Source organism: Ambystoma mexicanum, chromosome 8 (genome assembly GCF_040938575.1).
Source record: "Ambystoma mexicanum isolate Mex_15411 chromosome 8, UKY_AmexF1_1, whole genome shotgun sequence".
NCBI lineage: Eukaryota > Metazoa > Chordata > Amphibia > Caudata > Ambystomatidae > Ambystoma > Ambystoma mexicanum.
In genome coordinates this window covers 533,841,258-533,858,983 of record NC_090929.1, presented here as the reverse complement: position 1 = coordinate 533,858,983, position 17,726 = coordinate 533,841,258, and the positions used below count along the sequence as shown (strand labels likewise).

At 44.7% G+C, this 17,726-nt stretch overlaps 1 protein-coding gene across 1 annotated transcript in view; it reads left to right on the top strand.

Annotated features, from left to right (window-relative positions):
- MEGF6 (multiple EGF like domains 6) overlaps window positions 1-17,726 on the top strand; it is a 1,562,146-nt gene that overhangs the window by 977,511 nt on the left and 566,909 nt on the right. The window contains exon 5 of the mRNA XM_069610227.1: window positions 11,405-11,527. Within this exon, the coding sequence (XP_069466328.1) occupies window positions 11,405-11,527 (123 nt within the window). The remainder of the gene's footprint in view (window positions 1-11,404; window positions 11,528-17,726) is intronic.

Genomic DNA, 17,726 nt, shown 5'->3' with positions numbered 1-17,726 from the left:
TCCCCTCTGGTCCTGTAGTTGTGACCCAGAGGGATTTTTAATTTAATGCCATTGTGTAGGGCCTGCCTTCTCCCATTGGATGCTTCTCTGAAAATAGGATATCGAAAGTCTCAAATCTGGGGATATTTGGGACTGTTCCAATGAGATCACGTGATGATGAGGTTACTAATGAGACCCATTGGTTGTGCCTAAAAGTGAAAAGTGAAAGGCAGAACTTCGGCATGCCAATGTATAGTACAGTTTTAATTGTTATTTAATTGCAGGGATCTGCAACCCGTCGCCCTCCAGATATTTTACACTACAAGTTGTAGTCCAAAACATTTAGAGAGCCAAACGTTGCAGACCCCTGTTCCATTGCAATAAAGACAACCATTAAATACGAGTATAAAGTTATTTAAGTAATTGAATATCTAACCAGGGAAGGTTTTAGAGATCTGAAATTACAGTTGCACCCATGTATTCAGTGCGCAAACTGGGTCTGCCAGGGGCTAAATTAAGAATTGGGCGTCATAATGAACTCTGCTCTAGAAAAAGTGAAATCCAATGGTTTAACATAAGGGACGTTCATCTGTGCAGATGTTTTCACTTTTTGATCCTGGATTTGGTTGCAACTGGACCGAATAACGCGGAATGTCAAAGTGCACAGCCTCACTGTGTACTTCAGTGAACAGTGAAACTCGTGCTTTCCTGACGTTTTGAGGACACACTGGCAGTCCCTTCACAGTGCCTCGATTTATTTTGCTGCATCTGATTCTGTATTTTTATCTATCGCCTGCCGTGAATGTGTAAATCCCTCTTTTAAATGACCTCTGTAGTGGAATGTCCTGGTGCTATTCACAAACACACTTATTTTACCTTATGCTATTTTAAGAGTTTTATGACGCTTGTCATAGGTTAATAAAAAGAGGTCACATCATTTGGCTGCAGTGACCTGGTGTTGAAAAGGGCCATTGCAGGAAGATGTTGGAACTTTCCATTAGTTTGATTGTTCAGAAAATCCATCATTGCCCTAAGGAGTTTTTTTTTTAACTAACACATGATAGTAAGAGAATCCCACAATTACCAAGAACAGCCATTGCTGGAATCTGTTCTTGGCAGTAAACATTGAGAGTTAGAGGCCATATTGTCAACTGGGAGTTTTCCCGCCAGGGAGGACGATTCTCTCTTCACATTGGCTGTCTCGGATTCCCAGTGAAAATCACCACTAGTACAACAAAGTTGCGCTGGACATATAGGGCCTCCTTCCGAGCTTGGAGGTAGTCATGGTGCTACTAGCGCCATGACTACCTCCAATACCGGTACTGAGTCCGCCCTCGTTCAATGCAGACTTACCGGTCTATTCCGACCTTTGCGGGGCTGGTAAGTCCCCATTGAAAAAGCCATTCCCCATTCCCATTTCAGCCCCGTAGTGCTCAATGGGAAGGCGCTAATAACGGCACCGCAAATTGCGGTACTGTTATTAGCTCTGAAGGCCCTTAACGGGCCCTGTCTTGAAGGGACCCGCTAAGGGACCTAGGAATAGGGCGCAAAGGGATTACCGGCACCGATGTCCTTAACGGTGCCCGGTATCCCTTTGCGCCCACCTCGTAATGAGGCCAATAGTCTTAGCAAGAAAAGACATGGGACTGAGAAAGAAACAATATTTTCTAATGCAATGATGACAACTACATCAAATGGTTTGTGAGAAAAGATTGTCAATAATGGGTGAGTAAGCTCCTAGTAAGGTTCTACTGGTCCATCAAATTCGAAAGGAAAGAGGCACCAATACATGTTGGTAAGTATAACTCATGTGTTTAATTTATAAAATACTTTAGAAACATTCAAACAGCTTACATGTGTTTTATGCTGCAGTTGGCAGTGTTATTTATGACATTAAAAGGGTTCTGATGTCAATTAAATGTACTTTAAGAAAGAAAGCGTATCTGCCCCAGTCCCAGAGAATGCGTCCTTGCGTGATTATGATAGGTTATTTATAACGCGCTTAATACCCAGAGGTTTCTAAGCGCGGTTCCGGGACTCGAACCTGTGTTGCTCTGCGTCACGTCGCCCCTGAGCTATCCTCCCGGTGCGGCAGCAGTGGAAGCGCTTAACTGCAGCAGAAGGTACCGTGCCCTTGTGTGGAGCAAGGACCGTCATTCGATGGTTGCCCATCCACCGCTCTACAAGTCTATTTATAGAGCTGCCATGATTCCCTCAGAGCTTGATAGCGCCACTGAGAGGCCAGAATAAAGCCCTGCTGGCTTCCCCTTAATGCTTGCCATCATCTTCCCCTGTAACAGCGCTAAATACAGAAATCTGGGATTGCATTATTATTGTATACATGGAATGGGAACGGCTTTCCTTATGTTATGGAGATGCAGTCCATGCAATCTTCTATGATGTGAGTTAAGGGATTGTTTGCAGAATCTCAGAAAGCAGGAAGGCCCCTCAAGTGCATGTAATGTCATACACTGTTTTCTGTGTAAAATGCAAAGAACCCCTGTGTTTGGGGTGTCAGTGTGAATGCATTGCGTGTATGTTCCCACTGCGGACAAGAGACAAAGACAGTTCGCACCTGTGTCCTGCTGATTGGAAATGCTCTCACAGCTGCTCAGCTCCTGGGCACTGGAAGGCAATGGGTACTGGGAGGAAGTTGTGAGCAAGTACTGGAAACGCCCCAAACCTGGCAGAGGGTGTTTTTACTGGTGTCATAGGAAAGTCTCCTTGGAAAGCCAGCAGGAGACACCATTCATTTGGGCAGTTTCTGAACTGTATGAATGAGGGTTATATCATTCTGGCAGGGGACTTTTTGTTAACCTAGACAGTGCCTTACTGTGATGTCATGTTTCATTGTGAGAGGCGTGTGTGCTTGCCTGCACTGTCTATGGGATGCTCCCCTGCACACTAGAGAAGGCAGACCCCTTGGAGTGCGTCAAAGTTACCTTGCCTGGAGTGCATTCCACAAGTACCTGCAATAAATACTGTCTAGTTCTGTATGATGAGTATCTTGAAGTAAGTGCAGGGTCAGATGTCACATACCGCTTTGATAAGAGCCAGGGGTGTGGCTAGGTTTGTAAACGATCCGGAGCTACGCTAATGTCGGGACTGTCGAGACTCTGGGCTAGCTAGACTTTTGGTTGTAACCAGTGCTTAATGTGCAACAAAATAAGTGACAGGGTACAAATACTTTCTAGGCACATCGGGGCGGGCAACTCCCAGCCCACTATTGCCACTACACACAGCTGCGCCCCACAGTATCAGCATGTTCAGGGTTAACGCTGCAAGTCCCACTGCCTATTGTTGGTGAAGGTTGCATTACCCGTAGAAGATGTGTAATGTTCTGATACCATTGACATAAAATAACATAAGACAAATGTTTGAGTGCTTCATTATGCATGGCCATCCTTGTTAACATGTTGCTCCTATTCTATAGGTGGCAAGTGAAACATGTTCATCATCAATCACCAATCAACAGAAAAATAGAAGCAAATGTGCCTTCCTCCTGTGGTAAATTTATTGACAAATGCAGGACAAATCATTCCTGAACTGATGCACTTGCCTGCCAACATTTTATCAAAATCTTTCTTTATAGGTTGGCACTAATGACAGGCACTCCTCTTAAGCAGCTGCCTTGTCCCTGGCTTTTCCCCTTTATTGATGCTGCTGGCTGGTGACTGTCCTCTGGTTGTCAACCCACAGTACTGTGATAGTGTTACTGGTTATTACAGTAGCTGAGCTACACCAATGTTATGCAGGATGACCGGAGCAGTGTGTGGGTACGGCCAGCATAGGCTCCCAGCGTTGTCACTTTCCCACCTGGTATCCATGGAAATAGATAACTAGCACTGTCCCGCACACCTGGGTCATCAAATTCATGAATAACAATGAGTTGGCCCAGGATGAAAATACTGTGCTCAGTAGACATTGTTGTTGTTTGTTGTGTGACAACTGCAGAATGAGTTTAAAAATAATAAAGCAAAAACACCACATCATAATCAGACACAGTCTGGGAAAATAAGTGCTGGAGCTCAAAAATAAGTGCCGGGGCTGAGCCCTGGCAAACACCCCCACAAATTAAGCACTGGTTGTAACCCCTGAGCTTCTATCCGGGGCTACAACCATAAGACCCGGGACTATAGCCCCCATAGCCCCACCTAGGAATGCCTCTGATAAGGACCCTATGTCTCTTCACTGCAGTCACTTTACACGTTTGCATTTTCAACATGCAGTTTTCACTGTAGTTGCAGAGATTCTTTTTTTAAATCCACCCCCATCTAACCCAACCCCATCCCCTCACCCTGTAACCCACCATCCCCCAATCCTCAACCACAAGCACACATCACATACACACACACACACACACACATATATATATATATATATATATATATGTATATATATACACATATATACATATATATATATATATATACATATATATATATATATATATATATATATATATATATATATATATATATATATATATATATATATATTATTATTTTTTTTTCAAACCTTTTTCTAAACCCACCATACACTCCCTTGGCATATTGTTTGGGACCCTGGTGTCTCTTTGTAGCACCTGGGGAGAACTTTTCTCAGTCTTGCTGTTACCTAAACCATGATCCAACCACATTGGATGCTGTCTTTGGAGCAAAGAAAGCCCTGTTCTAAGGATACTGTATAAAAGGTGAACATCTGGTGTTGCGTGTTGCATAGAATGGTGTACTACAGCACTTCTCATTACTGGGGGGGGGCTGCAACACACATCATTGGATGGAAAACTGATTGTCTCCTGAGGAGACCCTAACATGCTTGCGGCAGGCGTATGTGATGTCATACTTTTTGTGAACATTGCTTTTGACCATATAACTGAGGTGTTGCTTAATCATCACAAAATCCTGGCTTTTGCACAGACTATCATTGTAAAACCGTTACCTCTGCACTGTGAGTACTTTGCTTCGGGGCAAGACCACGCCAACTCACATGGGAACATCCACAACCAAACCTTGACTGAATTAAGATCACCAATGCCTGCATTATTAGAGGCCCGTTAGAGACGTAAAACAGTCTAGAATGTTCGATCGTAGGTATTCACGACTGCTGTTGCTTGGGCAGATAGTAGGAGTGATATACTCTGGTATTTGCATTTAAACATTTTAGACTTATTTTTTACCAGTACATATTTACTATTTTGTCTTGTGATTATCAAAAGCTTTACTAAACTATTTGGTATGATATATTCCTGTAAATAAATGTTTATATATATAATTCACTGAAAAAACGTTGAGTTTGAAAATGGTTAGGGTGAACAAGAAACACTTGTGTACAGGAGCGTTATAAATGCCATATCATACCATGTAATAATACATTGCAACAAAACCTTTCAAATTCAGTGAAAAAGCCTTGGTCAGAATTTACATCACTAATGACATCACTGGTGACATCCCTAATTACATCAAATTACATTACTGATAACATCATTGATGACATCTGACATAACAACATATATGACGTGACTGATTAAAGCGCTGATTACATAAATTTCATGTTCAACTTTTAGGATTATTTGCTTTTACATAAAATATATGGACATATTTTCAAAATACATTTTATTCTGCTGTAATCTCTTTAAATTTAGTTCATTGTCCACAATGTGAAGTACATACAAAATTTAGTACAACAGAAAATAGTATAGTGTGTAAAGGTTTATTTTCTTTGGTATGTCATCTATAAGATTTGTAAAAAACAAGCCATAATTAATTTACAAAATAAATAATTTAAAGCAATATAATTACATGTCTAAAAGTAAATCTTCAGTTTCTAATGTTCATTTCTTTTGTATATATGTAAATATGTAGTATTAATAATTGTTTTGAATACCCCTAATTAGAATTGTTATAATATATCACAACACATTAGAGCAGGTAATTTGTTTAACATGTGTTTTTTAACACTTCTCATTTGGAAAACAATATTGTATTATATCATTTGTATTGCACCTTTCACCATTTGTATGGTCACAACACGCTGTTGGTTAAATGCCCTTGGGGAACCGAAGTCCAGGAATGGGAAATATTTGAGAAGTGCTAGTATGTCTGTGTGCATAACGGCCAGTACGGAGCTATGAATGGGAGGTTGAGTCCCTGCTAGCCACCCGAGTCGAGCAGGGATGTGGACGAATGGTGAGAGGCAGTCTATAGGGGTATGCGAGAGAGGGATAGTTTCTATGTGTGCAGCTAGCTGTCGATTTTTTGTCATGCACAATAGCTGGCATGGCAGAGGTGATGTGCAAAGTGTATTTAAGTGGTGAATGATGGCAGATGCATGCAGGTTTTTGGCGGTGCCTTCGGCTAACGTTCCATGAGCATGGAGTGCAACAGGTTTAAAGGCATTGGCTATAACTTAATAGATGCATGAGTGCTCTTGCTACCTTCAACATTCATCTCGGATCTTAGCCCCAACTATTCTGCCCTCACCTAGATATCATGCACAGGGTGGATTGTATTAGTGAGCATAAATACAATAGCTATTTTCTATGCTGTTCTTCTAAGTGTGATACATGGCACATCCTTCACAATTCTTCCAACTGTGAGACGGGGCAAACCTGCACAGTCCCTCCAGGATCAATAAAAGCTGTAGCCTTTGTAGGTTCTACTGAGTATAGTACAGTGCTTTCTGCACTTTTCTTCTGAGTGTGATACACAAGCTAACCTATCCTACCCCCAGAATCGGTCTATGTCCAACACATTTCCTATCCCCCAAATCCATCTAAGTGCGATGCCTTTTCTATCCCCTAAAATCTGTCTAATTGTGACGCCTATCCTACCCCTAAAAACCCAATATGGTATATGCATATATACAGTTTTTATAAGCAAAATAGATAATGTAAATCTGTACATTTAGCATTTTCCTAATAATTAGAATTCAACGTGTTTCTATTTCTATCTATTCCTATCATCATTTCTTTACTAGTGTATGTGCATATTATATTATCTTACAAATGTCTAAGGTACATTTGCCACAATGAGGTTCATTCTATGCACTGGATTATTTTAATGTATTGCGATTAAATGAAATAAAGGTATTTTTAAAATATTTTACATTTATATTTTAAATGTTATCCTTTCATAAATGCTACAAATGAATGCTCCAGAGGTTCCCATAGCATATATGTGTACCCATCTATTGTTCTGTCATGTTCTTATTGTTATTGAGTATACTGAAATAACATATGTACCAAGAGATTGTCCCAAAAATATGTTAGCATACATAATGAGTGATCTCATCTCTGATGTCATCATTGATGTCATCAGTGATGTAATCAGTAATGTCATATATGATGTAATTAGTCAGTGATGTCAACTCTGATGTCATCATTGTGGTCATACACTGTGTAAAAGAGGACATGTAGTTAAGGTGCTTTGCCAGAATTGTCTGCCAAATGTCAAGGGTGTTGTTGTCTTACATTTTCTCCTTAATGTCTCTTTAACTAAGGTTTTTTTCACTGAATTTGAAAGGTTTTGGTGCAATGTATTGTTCACCTTAACTGTTTTCAAACTAAAAGGTTTTTCAGTGAATTTCAAAGGTTTTGTATGTATTTTTCATGTTAAATCTGATTACCCTAACTCTCACTTAACTAAAGATTTTTCACAGAATTTCAAGGGTTTGTTATACTATAGTTTCTTTGGGGCCCACTAGCCATGGATAGTGGCCTTCGGCCTTGGCCACTGTACATGTTGTACCATAGCCATGGCCTTTAGTCATGACAAGTGGCAACAGGCTACAGCCGTGGCCACTGTACATGTTGAACTAATATGTTTCTTTGGGGCCCACTAGCCATGGCCACTAATTACATCACATATGACATCACTAATTTGATTAATTCAATTTTGAAATATGATAACTCTGTTTTGCTACATAACATATATGCACATATTTCATACTTACACATTGCATAGTATTCTGCTCTAGTTTCTTTAAATGTAGTGTACAGTGCACAATTGTAAGGGCATGCAGACAACATTTTTACAGTAGTATATAAGCATGACATACTTTGGAAGGTAATCTGTTAATTTGGAATACAAAAAAGCATTTAATTTGTATTTATGACAATTCCAACCACTGTGGTACCCGGTGGGAACTTAGTCTGTAGCCACTGTAGGTGTTACACCAATTATTATTTTTTGGCCCACTAGCTATGGCCTTCAGCCATTGGAAGCGCCCATAGCCTACAGACCTGACCTCTGTATATGGTGCATCATTTCTTGATGTCTCACCAGCTATGGCCTTCAGCCATGGCCTCTGTACTTGTTGCACCAATAGCTTTCTTTGGGCCACTAGCCATGACCACTGGCCAAATCACACCATTCATTTGTTACCAAACACCCATGACTCCCTGCCCAGTGGATGTAGGCACTGCAGATGCAAAACCTTTTTTTTCTAACTCCTTGTTACCGCAATAATTTCACAGTAATCATGTCCAATAACAGAAGTAGCAGTCCACGGATTCCTGTGATAACAGGAAGAAATGCTCAGAATTAAAAAGTCTTCCATTTCCTCACAGGTACTCAATATGTGTCCCCCTTCTTTTTTTCCAGATACCCTCACTCCACTCAATTGCTTTTTCTCTCTCTAACCCTTTCCCATTACCCACTATCACTCATCGTTTCGTGTGACGCACAATGTTTTCTGAGTGTGTCTTGTGGGGATGCAGCAGTAATCTCATGAGATTCCTGCAGTCTTCCTCGGATAAACCAAACATTTTCTACCCATAATAGGCTGAACCTACCTACAAATCACCAACTTCACATGGTGTCTTCTTTCCTACTCCTGAACTCCAGCCTGATCTGATTGCTATTGCTATTGTTAGTTATACAGCGCCAACGGCCATGTCATCTAAGCACTGTTGTTCAAAAGAATCAATGATCACCTAGGAGTGACTACATAAACAGAAGAATGTTGAGTCTCTTTCTGAAGTCGAGAAGGTTATCTGAAGACTGACGAATGATGTGTCTATTTGAACGGCTGAGATGGTGGCGATTGCATTGGTGATTGACAGGGTGTATGAGTTGAGGTATGAGAAAGTGGTGGTGTTCTCAGATTCATTGAGTGGGTTACAGGCGATTGTGGCAGGGGATGGTGATAGGAAGGATGTGATTTTGGACATTAGGATGAAGATTGATCGGTGTGTGCGTGGGGGTATGGATTTAGAGTTGGCGTGGGTTCCCAGCCACAGTGGCATTTTGGGAAATGAGTTGGTGGATCTGGCGGCGGGTGAGGGTATGAGGAGGGGAGCGATTGATGTGAGGTTGCCTTTGAGTATGGATGAGGTGAAGGCTGTGATGATGAGACGGGTCTTGGATGAATGGCAGGAGAGGTGGGTGAATGGGGTGAAGGGCAGGTGGTTGTTCGGTGTTCGTGGGAAAGTGTCGGTGAAGGTGGATGCAGGGAGTTTAGAATGGAGGAGGGGGGAGGAGGTGATGCTGAATCGGTTGAGGATAGGTCATGTGGGGCTGAACGACTGTCTATTTCGAATAGGGAAGCGTGAATCAAGGGACTGTGCGGTGTGTGGGGTACCTGAAACGGTGGGACATTTTTTGATTAGGTGTGGAAGACATGTTACGGAGAGAGAATTGATGAGGGTTCGGTTGAATGCGTTGGGACTGGCTGAGCTGAGTGAGAGGATTATACTGGGAGGTGATGGGGAGAGAGGCAGGAGGAGGAGTAGTGTGATGTTGGATTTTGTGAGACAGACGGGGAGGTGGGAGGAGTTGTGAGCTTAAATGGAGCCAAATAATAATTAGTAGGTGCGGTGCACATCATCCTATAGGATGGGGAAGCGCCTGCGTGGGTCCGCCCACGCTTCCGATAATTAAGAAGAAGAAGAAGAAGGTTATTACACTCTCTCAGGACATGGGGGAGTTCATTCCAAAGCGTGATGGCATCCTTTTCCTTCTCCAAATGTCTTTTTGAGTTCTATCATTTTCGCCTTCTCCCTGGTATTATCACAGGAATTACTCGCATTGAGCAAAAAATACATGTTAGGTTTTCATTTCTGAAAAGCCTCTCTCAAGCTCTGCTGCAAAGCACCAAGGCTGAATATATATAAAGGTTTTAAGAAGCAGGGGGCAGCCCCATGACTCTGTTGAATATTTGAAAAAATATTGTCTGATTTACCCCAATCCAGTCAAGGAAATTAAGTCAAAGCTTTATGCCCAAATTGTTTCTTATTTGGTCCAAATCTGACCAGACGTTTTAACGCTATGGCTGTCCAAAAACTGCACTTCTTCTCTATGGGATCATTAATGAGACCAGGCTGAAAACAGCATCTTTATATTTTCTTAATAAACTTTTCATTTTGTAACGTATTGTTGACAAGATTTTCCATTTGGTTGCGGGATTCGGGGGGCAGGTGGGACTCTTGACAAAATGTATGTTTGGAAAATGTTATCCAAATCCACCCAGCATGTCAAAAGATATTAGTAATAGAATTTTGGGGGAAATTTGCATTTTTTTTCTGAAAAGCCTCTCAGCCTCTCTCTTGCAATGCATCATGGGAGCTATGACTAACAGTTTGGGTACAGGGCACCACAATTAAAAAATGACCACGTGATGGATTTGCGCCAAAAAAGGAAAGGATTTCCTCCAAGCGCTTCGTGCCCAACTTATTTCTTATTCGGAACAAATCCATCCTGCAGTTTAGGGTGTGATCACGAGCAAACATTTGATATTTTTTCGATGGGAAAATGAATAGAAAAGTGAAAAAACACATCGTTTTTTAACCTTTATATCTTTTAAACCATAACAGATTTGCACAAAACCTTTCAGTTCCGTGGGGCCTGGGCCCTAATATAATAATGTCAAACGCCATGCTGATCCGTCCTACTGCTCAAAAGTTATTAACAATAAAATATTTGCTGTTCCTATGGTTGATAGGCTTCACCTTAACTATAGGGTGGCTATCTCTGCCCAAAATATAAACAATACATATAACACATGCAACCTCCTTTATTTATTGTGATCGTGTCAATGTGCTATCCTTTAACTTGTGCCAACCCATCTGCCTTCCACAGAGAACAGCCTGAATGTTCAGCAATGCTACCAAATAGTGAATACAAAATTGTTTGACATTCAATTAAGAGTTGTATATGCTGTGGTATTAGGGTGCATAAGTAGAACCACTGTTGGGACCAAATCCCTGTGTGGATTTACAGAGCATTTCTTGTTGCCACACATTCCAGCTCTGAAGCACTAGTGTGAGAACATGTAGAACAGACAGGGCACATACAAATCGTCTTTTGGTAGTTAACTTCATATTTTTGAGGCTACCATCATGCCTATAAATTGCTAATATGTAAATGTGATGCTCACATTGCTATTGCACACAGTACATTTTCTGTTTTCCTTTCCCACCTTCCAGATGTCAATGAATGTGAAGTCAGTAATGGTGGCTGTGAGACTCAGTGTTGCAATACTATTGGCAGCTTCTACTGTAAGTGCCCCGATGGAGAGTCTTTAAAGGAGGACGGGAAGACCTGCGAAGGTGAGACCACAAAGGATGAAATGTGGGGAAATGTTGTGTAGGATGTGGGGAATGAACAGTGTCATGGTCTGTGAACTTTCCTCACCCACTGTGCAGCAGTTTCAAACGTGATACATAAAACATCGCTCCCATGGAGGAAGGCGTCAGAGGGCTGCGGAAAGCCAGGGAGGAATGAGAAAGTTACCCGGACAGAGGAGATAAACTTGTTTGAGAGGCCACAGGAGAGGCTGTGATCTGGGGTCAGGTCAGAGAGGAAGGGAACGAGAGAGCCAGTGACTTGTTTGCCCTCCTCTGTGGACTGAGGCCTATTGGTGTGTTGCGGAGAATAAGAAATTAATAATAATAATCAGGAAAGACAGAGTGAGGGGCAGGAGGGATGGACTGAGTGAGGGACGGAATCAGGTAGCCAGTGAGTGCGGAAAGAGAGAACGAGAGGCAGGAAAGAGTTAGTGCTTGTCAGAAAGTAGAGCGTCACGGGGGGATGCAGGAGAGAATTAATGGGGGTGCTGAAGGGAATCAGTCGGGAGGCTCAGAGACAGTTGCGTGGGAAGCAGAGTCATTGGGGGACAGAAAAGAATCGGATGCCAGAGAGAGTCAAGGGGCACGAGAGAGTCAGTGGCAGGAGGGATTCAGTCAGGCTAAGATTGAGTCAGTGGATGGGAAGGAGGGATTCATTGAGGGCATCACAAAGTTGGGGGTAAAAGTAGTGAGTCAGTGGAGGTCTGGGTAGATTAATTGGGGGCATGACAGAGTTGGAGGTAGAAGGAGAGAGTCAGTGGAGCTGTGGAGATATTTGGTTGAGAGTCTAGGATAGACAATGGGGTGAAGGAGAGGAGAGAGTCAGTGATTTTTGTTTATTTATTTATTGGGTATTTACAATGCACCTATACAGCAAATAGTGTTTCAAGACGCCACAAGGCAAACAGGGGACGGGGGATGGGGGAGGAATGAAGAATCACAAAAAATGGTCCTACTAGGCCTTGCGTCATTCGGGTTGTGCAAGTGCAACAACAAGAAGTGCAGGGGAGTGAGGGGGGAGTGCCGGTCGGTGCATTAATGTGCTTAAGCTAAGGAGAGAAGGGAAGAGTAGAGAGCACGCAAGTGCTGGGGGGCAAGGGTGGAGAGGGTCACAGGGCTAAGGGAGTGCTATGTGGAGGGCAAGTTGACAAGTGCCTGGGGAAAGCAAGGCGTGCAGGGAGTGAGGGTCGAGGTGCTAAGTGCAAGGATGGAGCTGGATTGGGCTCAGTAGCGGTGTAGGCCCAGAAAGGTTAGTGCAGGGAGAGGGAGTCTGTTAGGACAAGTGCAGGTATGGGGGGGGGGTCAGGGGAGAACAAAGTGCTTGGGTAGACTGGGCAAGGAGTTCCTGGTGACCTATATGACTCAGAAGGAACCAAGCAGCCAGTCAAAAGCGGCAGAGGGGGACATTAGCTGGGGAGGGGAGAGAGAAGGAAGAAGTGAAAAGTAAGGTCATGAGAAACTTCTGGAACTTAAGGAGATCTGGTTCAAACCTGAGGGGCAGGGAGGCCATTCCAGTGACTGGCTCCTGTGGAAGAGAGAGATACCCTGCCCCCAACGCTCTGTTGTTTGGAATTGCATCTGATCTGCAGAGATTTGGAACTAGAAGACCGAAGGGCTAAAACAGGGAGGTATTTAGGGAGAGAGAGTTGGAGGTAGTGCTGTCCCAGGCCCCAGAAAGCCTTGTGAATGATGCAGAGGGTTTTGAACTTGATCCCGGTAGCAAATGGGAGTCAGTGGAGAAATTTTAGGACCCGAGAGATGAGGTAATTGGACTTGCAGTCCTAGTCTGGATTGGTTGAAGTGGGCGAAGGGAGGATGTAAGCAGATTAGGGAAGAGGCTGTTGTTGTAGTCCAGTCTAGAAAGGACCAGAGCTCTGGAGACAATGAGTTTCTGTGGGAAGGTGTGGAAAGAGGGAATGCATCTGAGGAGGTGCAGCTGAAAGTGGGCCTTCTTGGCAAGGCCCACGATGGAGGAGAGAAGAAATGATAGTAGTTGAAGATAACACAAAGGTTTTTTGCCTCACAATAGGAGGAGGGGATGGGCTCTTAGTGGGTGGCCAGAGAGTAGGAGGGAAGGAGGAAGCAGGGGCCCCGATGAGAAGGATCTCAGTCTTACTGGCATTAAGGCAGAGATCGTTAGCAGCACACCATGCCTCTATGGCACTCAGTCAAGAATGAGAGTCGAGGGAGAGGTGAAAGTGGAGGGAAGCTTGAAGGAGAGTTGCATGTAATCCGAATGACACTGGAAGTGAGGAGAGAAGGCAGAGATGAAATAGGCTAGAGGGGCAAAATAGGTGTTGAAGAGCCACGACGAGAGGATAGAGCTTGAGGGATGCCGCAGGTGTAGAGTGTGATGGGGGAAAGAAAAGGGACCAGTTGAACTTTGGAAGGTTGGTCAGAGAGGAAGGAGGTCAACCAGTCCAGTGCCAGGAGAGTGATGCCAAGGGTATCACAGAGACAATTTGTAAGGGTGGCATGATTGATCTTATCAAAGGCAGATGAAAGATCAAGAAGGGTGAGAATGGAAGTATAGTTGGAATCGAGATTTGAGAGCAAATCTTCATGGATGCTCAGGAGTGCAATTTCCTTGCCTCTGGCTGCACTGAAGACAGACTGGGGGTCGTGGAAAAAAACCAACAGATTCAGTGTGTTGGATCAACTGGGAGATGACCAGATTCTCCAAGAGTTTGCCCAGGAAGGGGGTAAAGGAGATAGGGCAGAAGTTAACTGGGCAGGAGGGGTCGGAAAAAGGCTTTTTGAGGAGAGGGTGCACAAGGGACTGCATGAGGGGTAGTGAGAAGGAGCCAGGGTCAAAGGAGTGATTGCAGAAATCAGCCAAGGCTGGAGCAAGGGATGCAATGTTGTCCTTGATGGTTCTGGAGGAGCATGGGAGCACCTGTTCGGAGGAGAATTTCATGGAGAGGACTTGTCTAGAGATCTCCTCCGATGGTATAGGCAGGAAAGAGGAGAGTAGGAGGAAATGGGACAGGGGCTGTCAATGGTAAGGCGTAGGAAATCCACATCATGGCCTGCAGAGAGCCAGAGAGAGCACCAAGAGACAGAGGGCAGCAAAGTCATTGGTGGAGAAGAAAGCCTTAAGACAGGAATGATTCAGAGGGTCTCAGAGTCGGAGCAGGAGAGAGTCAGTGAAGGCAACATTTAGTCATGGCACGGCAAGCAGAGATTCATCTCTGGCACCGGAGAGTTGGGGTGGAAGGAGAGAGTTGCTGGGGGGAGGAGAGACTGAGTGGGAACACAGTGGTCAGGAGGACAGTCAATGGCTAAAGGGGAGAGACAGTTAGGCAGGCAGGACAGAGTTATTGAGAGGCATGGGAGAGGCGAGAGGGCTGAAGAAAGTCAGTGGAGTGGACAAGAGAAAGTTAGTGAGGGTGGGGGAAAGTGCACCAGAGAGTCATAGGGGATGAAGGAGGTGGCAGCAGGGTAGCAGTGTTGCAACTTCGCTCTGGATTTGCCCATTCTGCTTTTCCAGCAGTTCTCAAAGCTTTGTGTGGGCAATGTCTGGATGATTTTTACCACACTCACATTGACATACACGTTTTTCAAGGGTGGGTGACATGAGTGTGCCTCTGCTTGCGGCCTCGTTTTGTTGCATCACTCATGTTCTCTGTGGAGGGTGCACAACCTGACCTCCCTACTATCAAGCCCACAACACACCATGCTGAGACAGAGTCGAGTGCATTCCCTACTCCTTCCTCGACCTGTTGGGGACCCTGGTAAGCATTCCCCATCTTGTTAACAACACCCTCAGCCTTGGGCCCCACTATCTGCCATCCCCAATCCTCGGGGATTGTGGACCTGGGACTGGGAGTCATGCACTCATTAGACAATGAGAATGCCACACATGAACCTGTGCACCACCTCTTATGACTCCTACCCCTTCTGTCACTCAGGAATGTACATATGTCAATATGAATATTAAATGAAACATAGAAACTGGAATAAGGCCCTGCATGGTCGTTCTATTTATGTCTGTCTCCTTGTTAACGCCCCTGGTCTATGTTCCTTGTTCAATCTACTTGACATTACGAGGCTAGTCCACTGACCACTGCATATTGTAAAGGCACCCTCAACCCAGAATTAACATTAGATTTTCCATATAAGGTATTTCAGTTTGATTTGACATCCTGACTGACTAATTAAATAAATACAATGCATCAATACTTCCTGACAGTGAGGGTAAGATAACGTATGCTTGGGATGCAGAGTGTCTTAGTTTCGGGGGGCCTGGAGCTGGGGATGCGAGTTACATGCTTTCTTCTCTGCACTCTGTAACCTTTACTGCAGTAAGTAACCACTGTGACCACCTTCTTAAGCAAGAAGCACCTAGATGCCTCTTGGTTATGTGCTCTATATAAATGACTAAATAAATAAACTAGACAGGGTTGTCTGGCCCTTACGGCCTACATCACCCGTTCTTTTTGTGTAGGTCAGTTGCTGAACCTTGCTGCCTTGCCGTAACTCTCTGCACCCACTTGCTGGGAATATTGGCTGCTCCTTCTCTTGGGATCGAACAGCCCCATCCTTCCCCTCTTTCTGAGGGCATCTGAGGACAAGCCCCATTGCCTCATCAGGCTCGGCACATGTCCCGGAAAGATGTGCCGATTCTGTAGCAGCCCCAGCAGCAAAGGTGTTGAAGGGGAGAGTTTTAGCAGCAGCAGGGTGCAGTGGGAGGGAGAAGGTGATTGCTCCTGCATTCTGGAAACATGGCAGCAGCAGCTGAGGAAAGGGGGGTGGTCCATCCCAGCATTTCCAGCATGCTGGCTGATCCCGCATATTTCATTACCAAAAGGAAAACAAGGGTCAGTATTCTGATGCCCTGGTTATCGCTTCCCTCCTGGTGACCATTCCTTTAGTGATTGTCTGAGGGTGGTGGGTACACAACTACATGGGCTCTGTGGAGCGTTAGGGCTGCCATGTTGACTCTTGGCACTCGGAGCAGAGCCAAACATCTCTGCCTATCCTCACTTTCCAGGCAAGAGTAGAAAGAGAGGACACACTGAAAGTTCTTTTATGGGAACATTGGTAAGGACTGATGGGTGGTCTTGTGCTTTTAAGCCTTGTAAGGGCAGCCCATTTGTGATATGTCCAGACAATCCTAGGCAGTTGTTGCTAAGGAGATGACCATCCTTTCATAGCTGCCAAGTTCCCGAGTTCCATGCGAGACACTCTTTGAGCCAGTCCTTTTTTCTCCACTGCATTCTGGGAAATGTAGGCCCGTCCTTACAATGGGAAAAACAAAACTACATGTTCCTGCATGCAATTTCATGTAAAAATCAGGAATGACTTGAGGTTTTATGCATGGAACTGGGAAACCTGGTAGGTAGGGCCGAGTGGTCCTCAAGTCGATGTCGGTTGCGGGGTGCCCATGGCCGGGGGAAGTGGTTTGCAGCAGACAGCATCCTGGGGCTCTGGAGCCCTTGGGAGATGTCTAGGGCCCCTTTAGGGGTGCACCGGGACCATTGCTAGGCAGGGTGGCACCTGACCCGAACATCCTTGACTGCCCGGTCTGCGTTAGTGCTTTTCCCTCCAGGGAGGGGCGGAGACCCTGTCAGGGTGCCCCAGGACTGTCACTGGGCAGGGGGGTGGTCGACCCACATGCGAGGCAGGCATACAAGGGTAAGGGCAGCACCCCAGGCCACCCTGGAGCTCTGGCCTGTGTACATTAGAGCTTTTCCCTCCAGGGAGGGACAGGGTCCCTGCCGTAGCACCCAAACCACCCCTGGGCAGGGGGATGGATGACCCACGTGGTAGCAGGTGCCCATAGTTGGGGACAGCACCCTCGGCCATCCTGGAACTCTGGCAAGGGAGCAATAGAGCTTTTCCCGCTGTGGAGGGACGAGACCGGCCTGGGCCAAGGTTCGCTGGGACCGCCACTTTCTTACCTGTCAAGTTTCCGGGTTCCATGCGCTCGATCCAGTCTTCAGTTTTTTTCACACTACATGCTGAGAATTCTAGCCCCATCCTAACAATGGGAACAACAAAACTACAAGTTCCAGCATGCAATTGGAAGCAAAACCCAGGACTGTCTCTAGGTGGCCCGCATGGAACTGGGAAACTTGAGAGGTAAGTCCATTGGTGCAAAGGATACTCACACCTGACACAGCAACGGCCAATTATAAGAGTATCTGCACTGCCTGATTTGTACTCGCATGACAATGGC